This window comes from Microcebus murinus, chromosome 16 (genome assembly GCF_040939455.1).
Source record: "Microcebus murinus isolate Inina chromosome 16, M.murinus_Inina_mat1.0, whole genome shotgun sequence".
In the NCBI taxonomy this organism is placed as follows: domain Eukaryota; kingdom Metazoa; phylum Chordata; class Mammalia; order Primates; family Cheirogaleidae; genus Microcebus; species Microcebus murinus.
The window spans coordinates 37,652,301-37,675,882 of record NC_134119.1 but is presented as its reverse complement, the minus strand read 5'-3'; the positions used below and the strand labels follow the sequence as shown (position 1 = coordinate 37,675,882).

Sequence of the window (23,582 nt, the reverse complement as noted above, 5' to 3'; positions counted from 1 at the left end):
ACAAGGAAAAACATCCTGAGAAGTTGAGCTGCTCGGCCGTGGCATGTGCCTGTGAGCAGGAATCTCCCTGTCCTTAGAAGAGACTGGAAGTCTATTTATTAATCCTTGACTTGGGGGTAGATAGATGGTGTTAGCTTTAATTGTTCATTAAACTGTACAGATGTGTTTTATGTACTTTGTGCATGTTTTACAATAAAACATTTTAATGGTCTAAAAAAAAAAATACTTGACTGTTAGCATGGGAGGGGAGGGTAGTTTTGGGCTTGATGGCCTCAGAGGACCAGGTCCATCTTGACTAGAATCCTAGGGTTTGCCAATGCATTTATTTTTGGTATTTATAAGACCAAACTAAATGGTGTGAAAGTTGACACAATTCTAACTAAAATATTATTACTACATAGTAATTGTATATTGCATATTGTTTTTTTTCCAGCTCATGTTACTGTTGTCATCAAATATATCACTAACATTTATGAGACAGATGAAAAACTATTATTTTTTTAACAGAAATAAGCTGCTAATTTTTTCAGATAATTTAAAAATTTTCTTTAAATAAAAAGAGGTTTTAAGTCTATTTACATGTAGAAAACATTGACATCAAGAAGACTACTTACAAACATTGAGTAGCACCGCCTCCTCTCCTGCCTTGACCAGAGGAGTCTGGGAAGCAATGGTGGCCATGTCATTGGAGCAGCTTCAAAGTGGTGATGAAAGGTTTGGATCTGTGACATGCTTAGCTCATACCCAAGTACACAAATATTGCTGAGACTGTGGAGAATTGTCTTCTTCTACCTAACTTTGATTCACCCATGGGAAGACTAGCCCAGAGGGTTAGTGTATTATGAAAAAAGCAGAAGTGTGACAGGAAATTCTTTCAATTTTTAAATACTAAGAATCAAAAGTTCTCAATAAGGTGCTTTAAAAATAAAAACATTTTTGGTGGGTTATTGACTTTTTTTTTTTTTTTTTTTGAGACAGAGTCTCACTCTGTTGCCTGGGCTACAGTGCCGTGGCATCAGCCTAGCTCACAGCAACCTCCAACTCCTGGGCTCAAGCAATCCTTCTGCCTCAGCCTCCCAAGGAGCTGGGACTACAGGCATGTTCCACCATGCCCAGCTAATTTTTTCTATATATTTTTAGTTGGCCAATTAATTTCTTTCTCTTTTTAGTAGAGACGGGTTCTTGCTCTTGCTCAGGCTTATTTCAAACTCTTGACCTCAAGCGATCCGCCTGCCTCATCCCCCCAGAGTGCTAGGATTATAGGTGTGAGCCACCTCGCCTGGCCAGTTATTGACTTTTGAAATTATAATTTTATATATTTTTGTTGCCAGTATCTGCCTTTTAGGATACTTTCCCCTTTTTAATATTGTTGTATTTCTTGGGTTTCCCTTTTTCCTCTAGGATATCCCAGTTCTTCTGCTTGTCTGGGAATATATACTTGGCCTGTTGCTTCTTCTCTCTGAACTAATTATTTTATCTATAAGATGAGGGGGTATATTAGACAATTATCTGTGATTCCTGGGAATGGATTTGCTGGAGTATCATATAGATATATGTTAAATTTTATAAAGAACTGCTTGCCCTTTTCCCAAATTGGTTGTGTACTCCATCACATTTCACGTTTTCTAACCAAGTTTCATTATGCTGGTCTGGTGGCCTAGCAGTCGTTACAGTTCCCTGGGAGGTCATACAGTGCTTGGTGAAATGAATATTAGCTTTGGACAGTTGGAGAGTTCAAATCCAAGCACTTCCACTTGATAACTGTATAGCTTTGGGCATATCACTTAACATGACTATTCTTCCATTTCTCCATATACAAAATGGTTCTTTTTCTGCTGACCTTGTAGGATTGTTATAAAGATTAGAGATCATGAAACGTGCCTCATGTAATGCCTAGTATATCCATATGGTATGTGTTCAATAAATGTTAGCTGCTTCTGTTGTTACTACCCTAATGATTAAGTACCCCCTACTGTCACCTGCTTCCAGCTTCTTGGGAGAGCCTATCCTTCAGAAAAGAGACCTGGACGTGAGGTTGAGAGAGGGTCTCACTCTGACTGACAGAGAACTGCCCTGGTAGAATTAGGTCTTCTATGTGTTACCTTTGAAAGCTTCTTTAATAAACAAACCTGTATGCCTTGCTTTTTCAGTCTGTCCCTGCTTGCATGCTAAGCAAAATCTTGTTGCCTGAGGGCCAAGTGTTCCTTGGCACAGAATTCAGTAATATCCCGAGGTTGGCTGTATATTCACAGGATCTGAACTTTAACTAGATAATCTGTCACCCCACTGCTGGGTTTCTTTTTGCCTTGTGGTAAAAACCACATGACATAAAATTTACCATCTTAGCCTTTTTCTTGTATTTGATTTTAAATTTCTTTTATGTCTACTTAGCTCCTCCTTTTCCTAAGCCATCTTAAGTACTTGATTGGTAATGAGGTGGTCAAACCGAATTGTTTTTCTATTTTTTTCAGTAGTGAGTCTTGCCAGAATGACCAGTTCCCTCTGGATTTAGGATTGTTTATGAGGCCAGACTGTATTTATGATAAAGATCCAAAAAAAAATCTTTCTTTTCTTTCATCTTTCTCTCCTGAGATTCTCAGTGTTAATGTTTGGGAGCATCAGACTAGGGAAGGGAACTGGAAAAAACAGAAGGAGAAATATGCAGCTGAATTTTCTAGTCTCCATCACTCCCAGGGTGGGCCAGGAAGTCTGAGCACAGATTGGGTAACCGGCACACTGGAGGGAAACCATACCACCTGGGCAAGTGTCTGTGCCCTTTAGCACATGCCAGACTCTTGTTAGGAGAAAAGGCTCCTCACAAATGGTGCTGTTTCAAAGCCATCACCCGAAGACGATTGTAACCATCTTCCTGGAAAGCCTGCTTGTCCCTCCCAGGCTCTTCTTAAATTTTTTGTTTCAGACCAAGGAGAGTGAGCTGTTCTCTGAAGCTAGCACCCACACAAGTACCTGATTATTGTCAAACTTAGTTTGGTTATGAAACGGCAGATATTTTTTATAACACCAGACCTGAAAGTATAAGATGTAACTTCTACTTCCAAAGGGATATTTTCTTTAAAGCGGTCACCTTGAGATGCTGTACTTTTATTTGACAGTACTCAAAAACAGCTTTGAAACTTTCTTTTTAGGGCTGCCTTCAGCACCTGTGACACATCCTTTCTAATGGCATCTATCACAATAAAGCATTCTTCTATGTGGGTAGTTTGGGTTTTTGCATATGGTCAAAGGCTATTTGGTGCTCAATTTGGTAACTAAGCTAGATGATCATATAGAACATCACCATTTGTAGTTAAAATTTTTTAGTTGAATGATCCTGATTTTTTTCTTGTTGAGAATTACCCAAGCTGAAAGTTGATGCTCCTTGATGATAGGTGAGAACAAAGATTAGGGGGAGGTAGCAGCATCCCACTGAATTTGACCTGGCCTCCTTATCACCCCTAGTGATGCTACCTTAATTCGTGACCAAGGTCTCAGAACACATTTGAACAGTAACTTTGGTGTATTAACACAATAGAGGCCATTCCGGGTCAGAACAGTATGCCTGGGATTTTGTGTCTGCTAGTGGCATCTGAAGGTATTTTATAGGAGACTATAGTAGTTTCCTGTTTTAGACATGAAACTTCAAAGGTGTTTCAGATTTCTCCATATAATGTAGAAACTCTTCAGGTTTTTATGTACTAATTTTTAAATACAGTATGCTCACAATACTTTGGTACAGCTCCGCAAAGACAAAGGCCATGTGTGTCCCTTGGCCTAGCATAGTTGGAGCGAACACATGTTAGGACTCAGTAAATGTTTGTTGAACAAATTATGCATTCAAACTGAATGACATTCTTGTATGAAGCATGCATTAGAAGGGTAATATGCTTGTTTCTCTTTCTTTTACAGTTGTCAAATTTAAAAGTTCTCAATCACTCCCCAATGTCTGATGCCTCTGTCAATTTTGACTACAAATCCCCGTCACCATTTGACTGCAGCACTGATCAGGAAGATAAGATTGAAGATGTTGCTAGTCACTGTTTGTCCCAGAAGGACCTGTACACTGCTGAAGAGGATGCTGCTACCCTTTTTCCTAGGAAAATGACCTCCCATAATGGGATGGAGGACAGTGGAGGAGGAGGTACTGGAGTGAAGAAGAAACGGAAGAAAAAGGAGCCAGGAGAACAAGAGGGTGCAGCAAAGGGAAGCAAGGACAGGGAGCCCAAGCCAAAGAGGAAACGAGAACCGAAAGAGCCAAAGGAACCCAGGAAGGCTAAGGAGCCTAAGAAGGCCAAGGAGCCCAAGGAGCCGAAACAGAAGGATGGAGCAAAGAAGGCACGGAAGCCCCGGGAGGCCTCAGGCACCAAGGAGGCCAAAGAAAAGAGAAGCTGTGCTGACTCTGCAGCCAGGACAAAGTCTAGGAAGGCCAGGTACGTTCTTTTCTCCCTGCTCTGAGCGCTTGCCTGGGCCTGTGCGGAACGATTTGCCTTTGGCATTAGCCCAAGCCCCTGGATATAAATCACTGCCCTCCTGTGGACCTCAGCTTCATACCTTACTTATAGGATGGGGAGCAGGGATAACCACTTGGTTCTAATGCAAGGGACTGTCCTTGGAGGTGGTGTTTTTTAATCACATTCCTAGAGTCATGGTGTTCCAAAACATTTTTGGTTTTAGGATACTCCAAGAGTTAATTCCCCACCCCCTTTAGACCCCAACCATCCTTTTTGGCCTGTATACTTAGTGCTTGGCATTCTTTAGTTGGTGGTTGGTTTCCTGCCTTATGTAGATGTACCCCTTAAATTCCATGTTTATGTGCTCTTTATGTTCATAGCTTTCAGCCAGAAGTGAACCACTTTACACTTTTCTCACCTCCTGTTGAGAGAAAGATAACTTTAATTAATATTGACCATACAATTTTTTGCCATTCCTTTTGAACTAAGAAGAATTAAAATAGTAACAAGGAACAGGGTATAAGGGAAGGGGTATTCCGGGTCTGATACAGCAATGGCAGCAATTTTTAGAATAGCAGCAGTGAGAGTGATAGAGGAGCAGCTATGAGGAAGGTGCACAGTCATGGGAATCAGTGGTGCAGGCAGCCTGGGAGAGCCATGAGTATGTGCAGAGTTCCAGGCAGACAAGAACTGGCTAGCTTCCCCTAGGTTACAAGCTCTGAGTGCACTACCATTCCTGATCTTTTTCTCTAGTTCATTGTGTAGCACAATGCCTGACACATCAACGGGTGCTTGGGAAATATTGAGTAAATAAGACCAGAGGAGACCATAGTGACCTGTAGAGAATCAGAGAGCATAAATACAGATTCATTGCAGAGTGGGTGATACACAGGTCCTGGCTATAAGTCCTGTCAGGATAGCAAATGCATTCCTTATGCAGTGAATTTAGTATCTGTCATCTATATATAGATAGAATGATTTTCATTTTGTCTCTAATTTCTTTGTACAGAACATTATATTTAATCTTTTTGAGGAAATACCAAACAAATGTATGACCCCTATCTTTTTTTTTTTTTTTTTTTTTGAGACAGAGTCTTCCTTTGTTGCCCAGGTTAGAGTGAGTGCTGTGGCATCAGTCTAGCTCACAGCAACCTCAGACTCCTGGGCTCAAGCAATCCTGCTGCCTCAGCCTCCCGAGTAGCTGGGACTATAGGCATGCACCACCATGCCCGGCTAATTTTTTTCTGTATATATTAGTTGGCCAGTTAATTTCTTTCTATTTATAGTAGAGACGGGGTCTCGCTCTTGCTCAGGCTGGTTTAGAACTCCTGACTTCGGGCAATCCGCCAGCCTAGGCCTCCCAGAGTGCTAGGATTACAGGCGTGAACCACTGCACCTGGCCTGACCCCTATCTTAATAGATCTACATTTCTAAAATCTCAGGTGCAAAGGCGGGATATTTATATCTGCATCTATCTATGTGTATGTATATATTATATCAGACCATAAAAATGTAGAGATTGATGTGAATGCTAACAGAACAGAAAGTAATGAGGCCATCAGACCTGTGCTGGGCCAAACACAAAGGAGGTAAATTTTAAAGAGAGAAAGCATTTTAAGTGGTGTGTGCTACAACTTGGAGTTTACTAAATGGTTCAGTTCTTTTTTGGGACAGTTTGTTGGGACCAGATGGATAATTTCCTAATCCAAGTTAAAATTTTGCCTCATAGTATTTATTTCCTTCTTCCTGGCAAGGGATTTCATCTTTTGTCTGTCAAAGAGGCTTGGGTGAGATCCTAGGAATGTAGTTTACAGAGAATGTTCATAAAATACCTTATAGAAAATCAAGATAGGTAGGCAAAAATCAGAATTCTGACAAATGAAAACCTTACAGGATTTCTCAGTGAACATAATCTGATATCCAATGTGTAGATGGAGTAGCAGAGTGATTCTTCTGTCAATAATTTTCATCTCCATATTACTTTGGAGAAATCTGAAATGGTTCTTTAGGCTAATAGCTTCTATGAAGGAAAAGGATCAGATGTGAGCTAGTGGGGTGACCGTTTTTGGTTATTACAGAGAATAGTGAATAGTGAGGAATGAGGATAGTGTTTGAGAATTTGGGGTGATTAGTCTAATAAGGAATCTGTTTTGTGTAGAGGGCAGTAGAAAGCTGCAGGTGTTTCAGCTTACTAAACCCCTGGTCTCTGACATGTACAGTTTTATCAACACCTCCTTTTTTTTTTTTGAGACAGTCTTATTCTGTTGCCAGGGCTAGAGTGCTATGGTGTCAGCCTAGCTCACAGAAACCTCAAACTCCTGGATTTAAGCAATCCTGCCTCAGCCTCCCGAGTAGCTGGGACTACAGACATGTGCCACCATGCCCAGCTAATTTTTTATATATATATTTTTAGTTGTCCAGCTTATTTCTTTCTATTTTTTTTTTTAGTAGAGATAGAGTCTCGCTCTTGTTCAGGCTGGTCTTGAACTCCTAAGCTCAAGCAATTCTCCCACCTTGGCCTTCCAGAGTGCCAGGATTACAGGCGTGAGCCACCGCGCCTGGCCAACACCTTCTTTTTTAAGGAATTCATATTTACATTGTGTTGGGTATGAAACAAAGTGATGAGTGTACAGACTTTGCCATAAATTCCATTTGTGAATGAGGAGGCATTTCATAAAACAAGGTTGGGTATCAGATGTATAGGCAAAATCAGGATTCTGACTAATAAAAAACTTACAGGGGCTGGGCGCAGTGGCTCACGCCTGTAATCCTAGCACTCTGGAAGGCTGAGGCGGGCAGATTGCTCGAGATCAGGAGTTCGAAACCAGCCTGAACAAGAGTGAGACTCCGTCTCTACTATAAATGGAAAGAAATTAATTGGCCAACTAATACATATATAGAAAAAATTAGCCGGGCATGGTGGCGCATGCCTGTAGTCCCAGCTACTTGGGAGGCTGAGGCAGGAGGATTGCTTCAGCCCAGGAGTTTGAGGTTGCTATGAGCTAGGCTGACGCCACGGCACTCACTCTAGCCTGGGCAACAGAGTGAGACTCTTGTCTCAAAAAAAAAAAAAAAAACTTACAGGTTTTGTTATATATATGTAGCAATAATTAAAGGAACTTAATTGTGATCTCATTTTAAGTGATTAGGGAAGTGCTTGGTAGTGTTTTCAAGGGCTACTGCTAACTTAGAAGACAGCAGAACTTCTTGGTTTAGAAATCCAGGAGACACCCTTTGAGAGAAGGCTGACAGATAGACAGGGGTGGTCATCTCTTTATGTGGGCAAGTTATATGGGGCTTTCTGAATTTTTATTTTGGGGCTGTATGATATTGATCTGTGACATATTAGAATTCTTCTATGTAGCCCATATAGAATTCTGGACTGGTGAGTGTTTGATTTTCTTCTCTCTCAGCTTTATGTAATTATTTTGGTCCCTTTAATTAATCCCAGTGATCAGCAAAAGCAGGTTTTTTTGTTTGTTTTTGTAAGAGATAGGGTCTTACTCTGTTGCCCAGGCTGAAATACAGTGGCACAGTCATAGCTCATTACAGTTTCAAACTCCTGGGCTCCAGTGATCCTCTTGCTTCAGCCTCCTAAGTAGCTGGGACTCAAGTACATCCCACCATGCCTGGCTAATTTTTTATTTTTTGTAGATACAAGGTCTCACTATGTTTCCCAGGCTGGTCTTGAACTGGCCTCAAGCGATCTTCCTGCCTTGGCCTCCTGAAGTCCTAGGATTACAGGCATGAGCCACCGTGCCTAGCCCAGAAGCAGTTTTGGATATGAAAGGACATTAATTGATTTTTTAAAAGTACGTTAGTAATTAAGTCTTAATTGTTTGTGTTCTTTCATTTACTCTTGCACATTGGCTCCAGTACATGTTTTGATTTGAGCAGCTATTGATTATATACTAGATAGTACTTGAAGGTTATAAATGATTCACTGAATGCTTGGATTGCTGTAGGAGCTCTACAACTGATTTACAGGCTCCGGCCTTTTTCTCCTTCAGTCCATCTTGCCAGCTGCCACCTGGGTAGCCTTTCTGAAACACTGCTATTAACTTATTTATGTTAGCAGTCAGTGCTGCTGGTGGTAAATCAAATCCCCTTTCCCTCATCTCAATTCTAAATCAGTTGGGAAATAGTCAACAGTGATGGACATCCAGTTATCAGCTTCATTATTGGTAGACTGCATGGAAGAACTTTCTTTGGCTGTGGCCAGCATCTCAACTCCTGGTTGCTCCCTCAGTTGAGTTCATCCACCAGAACTGCTGGGCCTTTTATGCGCCATTCTATTTCCCATTCCTTTTCCCAATCTTGCCAGTCAGGTTATATCCCTAATCAGAGAAATGAGATGAGTTTGAAGAAGGGCAGAAAATATATTTCCAGCATTGCCCTCCTTGGGAATAAAACATGCTTTTCCTTCTAAAAACATAGTGTCAGGGAAATGGAATGCCCTCTAACAATTTATACGTGCTTAGAAACTTCTGATTTTTTCTGTTGCTTCCAGGAAAAGTCCAGAGTCATTTCTCTGTTATTCAAACTCTTGGAGGTCTCCCCTCTCTCTGCCTTTCCATCTCTGGCAACAGACCTGGCCAGCTAGATTCGTCCCATTAACCCTTAAAGGTACTTAACTCCTTTCTCCTTTCGATTGCTCTTATTGTTTCTCCCAGCCCCTTATGCCCTTTTGTCCTCCTCATATCCCTAATCCTTCCCATTCTTTGAATCTGAGTGCAAGTCCAAGTTCCTCCACAGAGCTTCCCCAAACTAGTGTGCCTTTGTGTCCACTCTGAACTTCTGAGGCCCTTGGAGCCTGACTTTTCATTATAAATCATACTTTTGACCTGCACAGGCTAAAAGAGGTCTAGTTCAACCCTGTTGTACTACAGCCAGGGACTTGTCTGTCCTTTCACTGGGGTGTGTTAAAAACTGAGGCCTCCTGATTTTTGCCTCTGCAACAGGCTGCCTTTCAGTCATTGACTGTGGTTTTCTTACTTGTCTTCTCAAAAAAAGTTAAGTGCCCATGATCAGGACCACCATGCCTGTGTCTCTTATGTCCCTGGGGGCCAGTGACCAGAGGGGTTTGTCAGATTCACACATGATATTTTATGTATGTCACTTAATTGTATTCCAAGAACAAATGGATAAAATTCTCCCTGGAAATAAGACCTATATAAGATATGTTATAATAACTCTCATTGTTAAATAACAGTAGATGGTATGTTCATTCTATAAATAAATGAACGTTCAAAAAGTAACTTGTCCAAACCATAAAACTGATGAGCATTGTCAAGATTTGCCTCCAGGTTCACCTGGCTGTAAGATCTACTCCCTGCCACCCCTCAGCTTTTCATGTCTCTTTATGCTTTGCTGGGGAAGGTCAGAAATGGACACGAGGAGATTCTAGTATTACAGAAATTGTTTTTTTTGGGGGGGGGGAGTTGTTTGTTTGTTTGTTTTAAGAAACAGGGTCTTGCTCTATTGCCCAGGCTGTGCAGCAACGTGATCATAGCTCGCTGTAGCCTTGACCTCCTGGACTCAAGCAGTCTTCCTGCCCCAGCCTCCCAAGTAACTGGGACCATAGGTGTGTACCACCAGGCTTGACTAATGTTTAAAATATTTTGCAGAGATGGTTTCTCACTGTTGTGCAGGCTGGTCTCTAACTTCTGGTCTCAAGAGGTCTTCCTATCTTGGCCTCCCAAAGTGCTGGGATTACAGGCCTTAACCACTACGCCTGGCCCTGATTTTTTATTTGTAGTAAATGGCCCCTTTTGTATAGAATTTCAGTTTGCTTACTCCATAGTATCCTTTCAAGGACTATAATGGCTTCAACTTTTTCCTTTGCTGTTTCTCTTTGCATTTGAGAGGCAGCAAACAGGTAATTAAAAGTGTCTCCTCTCCTAAGCTTATAGGTAGAGTCTAGCAAATTTTCCAAGGATGATAATTAATAGTGATGAGTATTCATTTAGTGCTTAGGAAATAAAAGCCTAAAACTCTCAAGTAGAAGAAGTTTTAATTGAAACTACTCTGTCTTCCTTTCCTTCCAAATTATTTTAATTTTATTCTTATTTATTTTTCTTTAGAGACAGGGTTTCTTTATGTTGCCCAGGCTGGACTTGAACACCCTGGTTCAAGTGATCCTCCTGCCTCAGTCCCTGGGGTAGCTGGGATTACAGCCACATACCACTGTGTCCAGCTCCAAATTATTTTTGAGAATGAGTTTCAGTCATCCCTTTATTATCTAAAATTTAAGGAAGAAAGGTCCTTTAGGAACCCAAGTTAGGCTCTGTCATTTCTCTAACTCTGAAATTAAAATTTCACTTAGTATAGCTCATGTGCTTATGCTATTTTTTAATTATGGTACCTTTTCCAAAGAGGATGGGAGCCACTTGCATAAGAAGACATTCACAGGTGTACTTTTGTATACATACAAACATATACATGTACCTATACATACATAGACACACACTACCAGTATAGCTGAAGCAGGGGATCAGAAAGATAGGTGTAGGAACATGTGGGAAACTGAGTTTTTACCAGTTGAGAAAGAAATTTCTCACTTAGGGAACTGTCTTTGTTCATTTTATGTTGCTGTAACAGAGTACCACAGATTGGGTAACTTATAATGAACAGAAATTTATTTGGCTCATGGTTCTGGGGGCTGGGAAGTCCAAGAGCATGGCGCTGGCATCTGGAGAGGGCCTTTGTTCTACTAATCCACCTGTGGCCAAAGGCAGAAGGGCAAGAGAGGGTGAGAGCCAGGGAGCAAGAGGGGGCCACTCTCAAGATAACCAACCCACTCCTGTGATAACATGAACTCATTCATGAGGGGAGAGCCCTTATGACCTTAATCACTTCTTATTAGGCCCCACCTCCCAACACTGTTCTATTGGGAATTAAGTTTCCAACACAGGAACTTTTGGGGACACTTTCAACCATAGCAGGAACATTATGTGATGTAATGGATACTGTCCTCAACAACAGTTTTTTGCATCTAATGCTTTTGTATGCCTGTGAATTTAATATTTTTCTTTCTTGAAACAGCCTGTCATAAAAGTCAGCTTCGTGGCATTAGAGCACAGCTTGGTGAACAGGAAAGATGATCCATTTTGGTTGTATATGAGGCCTTTTGATGCTTTTACTCAATACCTGGAGAGTGAGTACCTGAGGAATAGGGTGAGCCCTTTACGTTGTCCTGTCTTACAGAGGGAGCCCAGCGTTTTGACTAAGCCGGAGGTTAATTTTGAAAGCTAAGGTCTTGAGTTTTGGTGTTCATGTTGCTGGTGAGGGCAGAGCATAAGCTTTGGAATTTCCACATGTCAGAATGGTTTATATTCTCTCTTGAAAGTCAAGAAACTAATTAGTGTGCTGGACTGGCCCAAGTTGGGGGCATCTGTCTGGATCTCTAGTTTTCAGACTTTGCTAGGGAATTACCTGGGCAGCTTGTTAGAAAAGTAGATTCCCTGACCACATCCCCAAAGAGGATGATTTATTGGGTCTGGGGTTGAGCCCAGGAATCTACAGTTGAGAATTCTCCCAGGTAATTAAAGTGTAGCTGGTTCTTGATCATCCTTTGAGAAACATGGGTCTCAGATGAAAGATCACAGGAATAATGGAGCCTGTTTAAGTTTTTCTATTTAACATCTACTAGGAATGAAAAACCAAAAAGAAGAAAATAAATGGATGGTGTGATCAGCTCAAGTTTCAGCCTTTCAGCCCCATTTGTTTGGCTTGTCAACCCAGAGCAGATTTTTCTCCCAAATCTAATAAGCTTAGTAACCTCCTGGAAGAAAGAGTTTACCTTTTCTCATTTTCTTCTTTGGTGGTTGCTTCTGAAAAGTGTTAAACCCCAGGCCTTCTGATTATATAACCATTTGAGCTGTGTGATTATTACTGAGTCAGCTGATAACTGTGATGCAGGAAGAGTAACCTTCTGGAAGAAAGAGTTTACCTTTTTTTGTTTTCTTCTTTGGTAGTTGCTTCTGGAAAGTGTCAAACCCCAGGCCTTCTGATTATATAACCATTTTAGATGTGTTTTTTTTTTTTTTTTTTTTTGAGACAGAGTCTCACTCTCGTTGCCTGGGCTAGAGTGAGTGCCGTGGCATCAGCCTAGCTCAGCAACCTCAAACTCCTGGCCTCAAGTGATCCTCCTGCCTCAGTCTCCTGAGTAGCTGGGACTACAGGCATGCGCCGCCATGCCCGGCTAATTTTTTCTATATATTTTTAGTTGGCCAATTAATTAATTTCTATATTTAGTAGAGACAGGGTCTCGCTCTTGCTCAGGCTGGTTTCGAACTCTTGACCTTGAGCGATCTACCCGCCTTGGCCTCCCAGAGTGCTAGGATTACATGCCTGAGCCACTGCGCCCCGTCTGAGCTGTGTGATTGTTGCTGAGTCAGCTGATAAGTGTGATTGAGGAAGAGTAGTAACATTCAGCTAGCTCTCTTCAGAAGCACTCATACCATGTTTCCCCCAAAATAAGACCTACCTATAAAATAAGCCCTACCAGGAGTTCTAAACCTTTGCGCAATATAAGCCCTACCCCGAAAATAAGACCTAGTGATGAGCGTGGCTTTGCAGGGTGGCTTTGCAGCATATCTGCATGACCCATGCATTTCGTCATGGAGTGGTAAAGCAGAGCAGCCCTTCTCATCTGCCCCATCGTGACAGCTACTATCCCAGAGGTGACCTGAAAGGTGCGGTGCGGCGCGGGCAGCCTGCCTCACCAACAAGGTCGGCTCCTCCTGTCAGGTCCCAGACATTCTGTGTGTGCTACAAGCTGAAGCTTTGAGGGGAAAATAACACATCCCCTGAAAATAAGCCCTAGGGTGTCTTCTTGAGGAAAAATAAATATAAGACCCTGTCTTATTTTCGGGGAAACACGGTAGCTGTTTCTCACTATCCGAAGGTCAGTCACCCATCTTGATGTAAGTATCTTCATTGAGGCTGGTTTTAGGCTCAAGAGATTCCATTGACAGGGTTCTTTCTATTGGGAGACTTGTTTTTACATTCTGACCATTTATTAGAATAAAGAAGACAAATATAAAGATGTGTGTGAGATCTGAGTAGAGATCCTATGCTTGGACTTTCTGTTATATGAGGAAGAAATCTAAGTGATAATGGCAGAGACTCACCTCTGAAGCTTTGGACTGAATCTCCGTTTCTGTTTTTTTAAGAGTACTGGGAGAGCTTACTCTGTAATCCCCAGGGCTTAAGTTAGGGTCTAGTACATAGTGGACCTTTACCAAATCTGTAAGGAAACAGTCTATTATTGTTATTGCTAAATAATAATGCTTGATAAATGTCTGCTCATTTATGTATCCAGTGTATTTGTAGTGCCTCCTGTGTGTCTTGCTTTGTTTGAGTATTTTTATTGGGAATGAAATAGTGAAGGAAGGAAGGTGTCACAGAAGTATAATCTATGAGTCCTGTCATTTAGGAGCTTGCCAAATTAGAGAAACTGCCTTGCAAGTGTTCAAGAAATAGGCAAAAATACAAACAAATGAAGAACCTGGTATAATTGCATACAGAAAAGCTAGAAAGATTTACAGGATAAAAGAGTGTTTCAGTTCTGGTCTGGGAAGTCACTTGGAAGAGATGAGTATTGAGCCACATATTAAAGAATTAATAGATGAGAAAAGACTTAAAGCAAAAAGACCCCAAACCATTTAAACACATATTCTTTTGGTAGGGGCACTTCCAGTTTTAGGATGGTAGACCCAGCAAACTTTTATTTTCCCTTTTTCTCCAATCCTGTTGAAATGACAGGAAGAACAGAGGGGAATACATTTTTCAGAGATGAAAGGTATTACTGAATTTCTGGACAGGGAAGGCCATTGGTCTCATACTGGTGGATAAATACTATGGAGGAAGTCCCAGCTCTGAGCACATGCAGGAGCTGTGTTTGTAGCAGTGGTAGAAGTACTTCCTTCTCATAGTGGAGTTGGCAGCTCTGGAGGAGTGATTGGAGGCAGGCCAGAAACGGAGGTGGCTGATTAAGGGACTGTCTACAGAGTGGCTGCGTGGTTTGTCGACTCCAGGCTGAAACCAGGCAGTAACTCTAAAGATACTGAGCAGTTTTCCTTGGAGAAGGGGCTAGGGCTCCAAAGGGGGAATGACATTCACAAGAAGGGAGCATAGGGGTACTAACTTCTCTACCTTTCCCTACCCATACCCTAAACATGGGGAGAGGGACAGCCATTTGAAAAGTGTACAGAGTCCTAGACCAGGCCTCCAGAAAAAGAAGAATGAACAGAATAATTGTCCTCAGAAGAAACAATTCAGGGGAAAGAACTTGTACAGATTTTAAGATAGCATCCTCAGATTCAAGGTGATATATTGTCTGCAAAACAAGAATTGGTTATGAAAAAAGAGCAATCAAAGAACAAAGAATTAATGAAAATTTAACACATTGTTGCCTAAATAAAAGAATTCAACAAAAATATTGAGTAGGGGCAGGAATAGGGGAGGAATATATGATCTAAATTCATCAGTTTTCATATCAAGATGTCAGTAGTCATTGCTTAATGTTAATAAATAATGAACTAGAAGCATGAACAAATTTGTAGTTAGTGATGTATCAAACACGATTCTTTCTGAGAAGTGAGATTTGGTGCACTACAGACAACTTGTACTTTTCGTTTGAAACCCTTTTACACTTTAAACCCTTTATGAATTTTTATTTTCATTTTGCTTGTATTTTAATAAGATTACTTGATAAAACTCTGCTTTGTCACTGACAAGGACGTAATCCTTTTGTTTCATTTTTTACTACTGCAATATCACAAGCCGGTCATAATTTCTCTCTTTTTTTCCTTTTTAAAATAAATAATCTCTCTTTTGATAGTGCTTGGTTAAATACAGTTAAAGGTGCTTGGTTGATACAGTTAAAGAGACTGACAGACCAGGGTAGTTTTGGTTCACATTTTGTCTGCAGTGGACAACATCTGCACCAAAACAGTTTTTTGTGTGTTTTTTTCATTTAACCAGTATCTTTAAAATCTCTACCAACTCATTTATCTACATAGACTGAACTAATATGAGTCTTGTGTATGAAATGAGCTTTTTCAGGGTAGTATCTATGTTTTTAGTATTACACTCCTAGGAAGAGGATCAAAGTCTATAGGAAGGCCAGTGATGGAAATGTCTCTGAAGGGATATTCCTAGAATGGAGTAGTGGTTCCTGGGCTGGACGTCTCAGACTTTGCTTGTCTTTGGAGGCAGTAGTTGAGATCATGAGCTATTTCCAGTGGCTGTGGTAGTGTCTCATTCTTTCCTGTAAGGCTTTGATGGATATTTTATAAAGTTTTAATTTTAAAATGGGAAGGTGAGTCATTTTAAATAAATGCAGTTTGACAGGTCAGATCTTTTAATACTTGGAATCCATAGGGGCAGAATAATAAAAAACTCATGGTAGTATCATGTTGTGACACCTAAATCTTTCTCCTCATGCTCAGATTCAGTTTCTAACTATCAATTTTAGCAAAGAAACCTGGAGGTTGGAAACTAAAGTTAGGGTTGAAGGAAAAGTTGGAGAATGCCTGTCTACCTAGTGCTTTGATATTATAATGTAATTTCTTATTCAGAAAGCCAACAAATACTCATGTTTCTAATGCAAAGTAAAGATGCACAAAATCTTCCTGGCTGATGAAGCCATGTAGAAGACAGGATAAAAGAGCTTTGGGGTGAGGCCTAATAATAACTGTTGGTAGTTATAACTGATAATTGTCCTGCCTATGTAGTATATTCTACTTATTGGGAGTTTCTTGTGTGTCATAAATGCATAGTAGGTACGTTCTTTACAGTGGATATATGTTTTATTGTAAAATGAAGTTTTATTTTTAAACATTTTTTAAAATTAAAAATAGGTCCTTTGAGTCTCTAAAATCTTCCTTTTTTTCTCCTTTCTTACAAGTTAGTTTATTCTAACTCTGAAAGCTAGAAAAGAGAATTATGGAAATGAGATTGCTTTAGTCCAATCTCAAGTGCCCCTAAATGCTGAGAGTATTAGGCCTTTGTATTATTCAGAACTCTCTTGGTTACAAGTGACATAAACCCAACTTAAATTAGCTTAAGTTAGAAAAAATACATAATAAGGGTGTTCACTGGCTTAAGGAATCAGAACCAGGAGGTTTAGTTGAGGTTTAGCTAAGACTAAGGCTCTTTGTCTCTAACCCCTCCCTGTACCTCTCTGGGTGTTAGCTCCATCCTTTACAAATACTTTCTTCTTGAGGCTGGAATCTGGCTTCCTGCAGTTATGGGCTCACAGCTTAACGACTTCATGACCTAGGGGGAAACAGATTCATTTTGTACCCACTCGTGCCAATTTTTTTTTTTTTAAGGAAAGACTCCCATGTTGCCCTGGCTGGGTCATGTGTCCATTCCTGGACCAGTCACTGTGATAACAAGAATAGGATCCTATAGGCCAGCCTGATCTTTTGCCCACTCTTGTATTCTAGGGCTCAGTATTCATTATCAGAAAAAAAGATGCTCAACACATACAGTATTCACTTCAGCAGTGAATGTCAAAAATGTCAACATAAGTTCTTTTTTTAAGTTTATATATATATATATGCATACATGTATAATATAACTTATTTCAGTGAAGACCTATTATATATATGTTTTTCCTGAACCGTTTGAAACTAAGTTGCATACATCAGGCCTTTTGGTCCCTAAATACTCCAGTGTGTCTTTCCTAAAAGGCCATATTCTTAAATAATCATTGTCTAGTTTTTCTTTTTGTTCCCTTATAACTAATAAGAAATCTATAGGGGGGCACTTTAAGGTCATGCTGCATACATCCTGCTCCTCTTCAAATTCTTCTCCCTAGATTTAGCATCCCTTGATGATTCTGGACTGTACCCATCTTTTCTATGGTGGTTACAAAATGATTTTCTGTCTCTATAACTTCCTCTACATTTAACATTTGGGTTCTGTAGTAAACAAGAGCTCTCCCTTCTCCCTCATTATCTGTTTGTCATTAGTATGGATTCTTGTTGTTCTCAGTGACTTGTAATTCTTTACTGTCCTCAATTATTAATACTTCAGTGCTCAGATAATCTTAGTTTTGGGTGAGAGCTCTTTAGGCTGACGCCTGTGTTGTTTCAGCATGTCCTCTTCATTTTTTTCAGGCAGTCTCTTATTTTCTGACATAGCAAGATGTTTCAGGCTCATCTTCTATCTTCCCTGCTTTAGCCTTGGAATCAGCCATTTCTCTGAGGAGCTTTAGTATTAGACATCAAGATCTAGTGTTGGGTGTACACATTGCTAATGGAGCATCTTTGTTCTTAGGCCCTTTTAGTTGTCTAAGGGGGGAAATACACACACGCATGCACATACTGATATGTGTATATGTGGATATACATACATACATATATATATGTGTACACATACATGCCTATGTTCATACATATTATAGAAGTCCTGGGTTCCCTTCTACCCTGTTGCTTCTTCCACCCTTTCCAGATAATCGTTGTTTTTTGGTTTATCTTTCCTGTGTCTCTTTTTATAATGGTAAGTAGATATGTACATGTTTTCTTATTTTCCCTTTATTCTTACACAAGAGGTAGGAAATTATACTTTGCTTTTTTTTACTTAACATATCTTAGAAATCATTTCCATATCACTTTGTAGAATTCTTTATTAATTGTTTTTATAGCTATGTAATACTCTATTGTATGTATCCTAATTTACTCAATGACTTATATTTAAATAATTAGGTAGTTTTCATTATTTTGCAACTGCCAAATAATGTTGCAATGAATAACCTCATGCCTATATGTTTATATATTGTTGGAGGTGTATTTTTAGATTAAATTCCTGTAAGTAGAATTGCTGCGTCAAAGGTTACTTGCTTGTGTAGTTTTGTTAGTAGATATTATTTAGCCACTATTTTCAAAGAACCTGCAACTTCAAGGAGCAAACAAGCATTCATGGGCCAAATCCATCTATAGGTATAGCAATTTGGAGATTAAAATATCTTCATTTGATAAAACTCTCAAGCATAATATTTTAAAAACTTATTCCAAAGAAGGGAAAGATACATTTTATCTAGTCTTCCTGGAGGATAGATTCAGGTTATATTTTCTTGATATCCTGTTTGAAAATCCCATTTGTAAGCTTACAGGGAATGTTTTCTTCCTGGTATGTATCTTTATCAGAAGAGCTCCAAGAAGAATTTTTGGAAGTCAAATCGATTCTTTTACCAAACTTCCAGAAAAATCACTTTGAAGATTTCACCGGTAGAATATCTTCTTATTTGCCCCTAAATAAAGGAGTAGGTTCAGTAGGCATTTTTGTATTTTACTGGCATAGATTTGAGAAAGTATTCTTCCCAGCCCGTCTCGGCCCCAGCCCCAGCCCCAGCCCCAGCCCCAGCCCCAGCCCCAGCCCCAGCCCCAGCCCCAGCCCCAGCCCCAGCCTCTGGCTAGGAAAATCTAGTAGTGCCTCAGGTTTGACTTTGAAAGTGCCTCACCATGATTCCTCCTTACTTTCAACATTTAATGTGTGACAGAGTCTCACTCTGTTGTCCGGTCTAGAGTGCTGTGGCGTCAGCCTAGCTCACAGCAACCTCAAACTCCTGGGCTCCAGCAATCCTTCTGCCTCAGCCTCCCAAGTAGCTGGTACTACACGCATGCGCTGCCATGCCCAGCTAATTTTTTCTGTATATATTTTTAGTTGGCCAATTAATTACTTTCTTTTTAGCAGAGATGGGGTCTCATTCTTGCTCAGGCTGGTTTTGAACTCCTGATCTTGAGTAATCCTCCTGCTTCGGCCTCCCAGAGTGCTAGGATTACACGAGTGAGCCACAGCGCCCGACCTAAAGTGTCATCTTTTGAGGAGGTTCTATTCCTTAATTATGTTTTGGGCTTGGTTTAACTTTGAGTATGATGTACCACAGTGAAGCACATTTCTAGCATTCAACATAAATATAGACAAAAGTCTTCTAATATAATGGAGTTACATTTAGTAAATAGATAAAATTGATTTCAAATGTTAGGATTTTATAGACGATTCAGTGGGCCTCTGAGCATATGATTATTATGGTGATAATATCACTTTTCTTTAAATTTATATCAAAAAATTTAGCACACACCTTTTACTTAGGAGTTCCATATAAAGATTGTCAACATCTATGGATTAGTGAAATTTTTTCTATAATTGGATCATTGGAATATTTTTGTTGCTGATTCTTCTAGTAATTATTTTGAGATTCAGATAACATTAAAGGAGATTTGAAGTTTTTTCTTTATCGAAAGGCAGACTAGGGTTTTAAAAAGAAGAGTCAGGAAACAGTATTTGGTGTTACAAAGCAGTATCCTGACCCAGCTCACCTGAGTGTCAGCCTCTGCTCTGCTGCTGACTTGGGGACCTTTGCTGCCTTTAAACCTCAGTTTCCTCCTCTGGAATATAAGGATTATTTGCTGTGGCTCCCTTATGGGATTGTGGTTATACTAATTAAATGAGACATGGAATCCGTAAGTAACTTGAAGAATATAAATTGCTATACAACTTTCTTAATGAGAAACCACATAATGTGAGATAAATATTCACATGAACATTTAGTATCTTTCTAAACTATATTACCCAAGTCTCCTCTTCTTTTTTTTTTTTTTGTAGTTTTATTTATTTATGTGTTTATTTATTTATTTATTTTTATTTCGGCATATTATGGGGGTACAGATTTTAAGGTTTCAATAAATGCCTTTTTCCCCCCTCCCCCCACAAGTCTGAGTCTCCAGCATGACCATCCCCCAGGTGGTGCACATCTCACTCATTATGTATGTATATACCCACCCCGCTTCCCCCTGCCACCTGCCCAATACCTATTACTGTAGTACCTATGTGTCCACTTAGGTGCTGCTCAGTTAATACCAGTTTGCTGGTGAGTATATGTGGTGCTTGTTTTTCCATTCTTGGGATACTTCACTTAAGTAGTATGGGTTCCAGCTCTAACCAGGAAAATATAAGATGTGCTATATCACCATTGTCTCTTAGAGCTGAATAGTACTCCATGGTATACATATACCACATTTTATTAATCCATTCTTGGATTAAGGGGCACTTGGGCTGTTTCCACAGCCTTGCAATTATGAATGGTGCTGCTATAAACATTCGGGTGCAGGTGTCTTTTTTGTAGAGTGTCATTGTATCTTTTGGGTAGATGCCCAGTAATGGGATTGCTGGATCAAATGGTAGATTCACTTGTATCGCTTTAAGGTATCTCCATATTGCTTTCCACAGAGGTTGAACTAGTTTGCAGTGTAGGAGTATTCCTCTCTCTCCGCTTCCACGCCAGCATTTATTGTTTGGAGACTTTTTGATAAAGGCCATTCTCACTGGAGTTAAGTGATATCTCATTGTGGTTGATTTGCATTTCCCTGATGGTTAGAGATGTTGAGCATTTTTTCATATGTTTGTTGGCCATTCTTCTGTCTTCTTTAGAAAAGTTTCTGTTCAAGTCCTTTGCCCACTTTTTAATAGGGTTATTTGATTTTTTCTTCCTGATTTTCGTGAATTCTAAGTATATTCTAGTTATCAGTTCCTTATCGGATGCATAGGATGCAAAAATTTTCTCCCATTCTGTAGGTTGTCTGTTTACTTTCATGACTATTTCTTTGGCTGTGCCGAAGCTTTGTAGTTTGATCATGTCCCACTTATTTATTTTTGTTGCTGCTGTGATTGCCTTTGGAGACTTCTTCATAAACTCTTTGCCTAGGCCGATGTCTAGGAGACTGTTTCCAACATTTTCCTCCAGAATTCTAATAGTTTCATACCTTAGGTTTAAGTCTGTTATCCAGCGGGAGTTGATTTTTGTGAGAGGTGAAAGGTGTGGATCCTGCTTTAGCCTTCTACAAGTGGCTGTCCAGTTTTCCCAGTACCATTTATTGAAAAGGGATTCTTTTCCCCAGCGTATGTTTTTGTCTGCTTTGTCAAAGATTAGATGGCTATATGAGGATGGTTTTATATCAGGATTCTCACATCTGTTCCACTGGTCAATATTCCTATTTTTGTGCCAATACCAGATTGATTTAATTACTACAGCTTTGTAGTATAGTTTGATATCTGGCATATTAATACCTCCCATTTTGTTTTTGTTGCCTAGAATTGCTTTTGATATTCGGGGTCTTCTTTGGTTCCATACAAAGCGTAAAATTATTTTTTCTATATCTGTGAAGAATGCTGATGGGATTTTAATAGGTATTGCATTGAATCTGTAGATCAGTTTGGGTAGTATAGACATTTTAATGATGTTAAGTCTGCCGATCCACGAGCATGGTATGGATTTCCATCTGTTTACATCTTCTACTATTTCTTTCCTCAGTGTTTCATAGTTCTCCCTGTAGAGGTCTTTTACTTCCTTGGTTAAGTATATTCCTAGGTACTTTAATTTCTTTGTTGCTATTGTGAAGGGAATTGAGTCTTTGATTTGGTTCTCAATTAGATTGTTGTTGGCGTATATGAATGCCTCTGATTTCTGTGTATTGATTTTGTATCCTGAGACTTTACTAAATTCATTGATCAGTTCCAGGAGTTTCTTGGTTGAATCTTTGGGGTTTTCTAGATACAATATCATATCATCAGCAAACAGTGAAAGTTTGATCTCTTCTGCCCCTATTTAGATACCTTTGATTCCATTTTCCTGTCTGATTGCTGTAGCCAAGACTTCCAGGACTATGTTGAACAGAAGTGGAGATAGTGGGCAGCCTTGTCTTGTTCCAGTTCTAAGTGGGAATGATTTCAATTTTTCCCCATTCAGTATGATGTTGGCTATGGGTCTGTCATATATGGCTTGTATCATTTTTAGGTATGTCCCTTCTATGCCTATTTTCTTAAGTGTTCATATCATGAAAGGGTGTTGAATTTTGTTAAAAGCTTTTTCTGCATCTATTGAAAGAATCATGTGGTCTTTGTTTTTGCTTCTGTTTATGTGGTGAATTGCATTTATAGATTTACGTATGTTGAACCATCCCTGCATCCCTGGGATGAAGCCCACTTGGTCATGATGGATTATGTTTTTCATAAGCATCTGGATCCGGTTAGCTAAGATTTTGTTGAAAATTTTTGCATCTATATTCATTAGGGATATTGGTCTGTAGTTTTCTTTTTTTGTTGCATCCTTTCCTGGTTTTGGTATCAGAGTAATATTCGCTTCATAAAAGGTGTCGGGGAGGTTTCCTTTCTTCTCGATGTGGAATAGTTTCTGCAAGATAGGTACTAGTTCTTCTTTGTAAGTGTGGTAAAATTTGGGTGTGAAACCATCTGGACCTGGACTTTTCCTTTTAGGGAGATTTTTAATTGCTGTTTCTATTTCAGCTCTTGAGATTGGTCTGTTCAGGAAATCTATTTCTTCCTGGTTGAGCCTAGAGGCTTTGTGTTTCCAGAAATTTATCCATTTCCTCCACATTTTCCAGTTTGTATGCATAAAGATTTTTGTAGTATTCATAAATTATATCTTGTATCTCTTTGGGATTAGTTGTGATATCTCCTTTTTTGTTCCTAATGGAGGTTATTAGAGATTTCTCTTTTCTGCTTTTCATTAGCTTAGCCAATCGCGTGTCAATTTTGTTTATTTTTTCAAAGAACCAACTTTTTGTTTTATTAATCTTCCATATAGTTTCCCTGTTGTCGATTTCGTTTAGTTCTGATTTGATCTTGTTGATTTCACTTCTTCTGCTTGGTTTGGGGTTGGTCTGTTCTTCTTTTTCCAGCTCTTTGAGTCGTTTCATTAGATTGTCTGTTTGTGATCTTTTTGACTTTTGGTTATAGGCGTTTATGGAGATAAACTTTCCTCTCAGAACTGCTTTAGCTGTGTCCCAGAGGATATGATAACTTGTCTCTCCATTGTCATTTTCTTCATAGAATTTTTTTATTTCCATCTTGATTTCTTCATTTATGAAGTAATCATTTAGTAGGAGGTTGTTTAATTTCCACGTTTTTGTGTAGCAATGTGAGTTTCTGTTAGGGTTGATTTATACTTTTATTCCACTGTGATCTGAGAAGATACATGGTATGATTTCTATTTTTTTTAATTTCTTGAGATTTACTTTGTGTCCTAGGATATGATCAATCTTAGAGAATGTCCCATGAGCTGATGAGAAGAACATATATTCAGTGGATTTTGGGTAGAAT

General features: G+C 39.5%; 1 protein-coding gene across 3 annotated transcripts in view; it reads left to right on the top strand.

Moving 5' to 3' along the window:
* Positions 1-23,582, top strand: part of CHD6 (chromodomain helicase DNA binding protein 6) — a 203,002-nt gene that overhangs the window by 61,665 nt on the left and 117,755 nt on the right. For all 3 annotated transcript variants that reach the window (XM_076011121.1, XM_076011120.1, XM_076011122.1), the window contains exon 3: positions 3,907-4,427. In XM_076011121.1, coding sequence (XP_075867236.1) covers positions 3,907-4,427 — 521 coding nt within the window. The remainder of the gene's footprint in view (positions 1-3,906; positions 4,428-23,582) is intronic.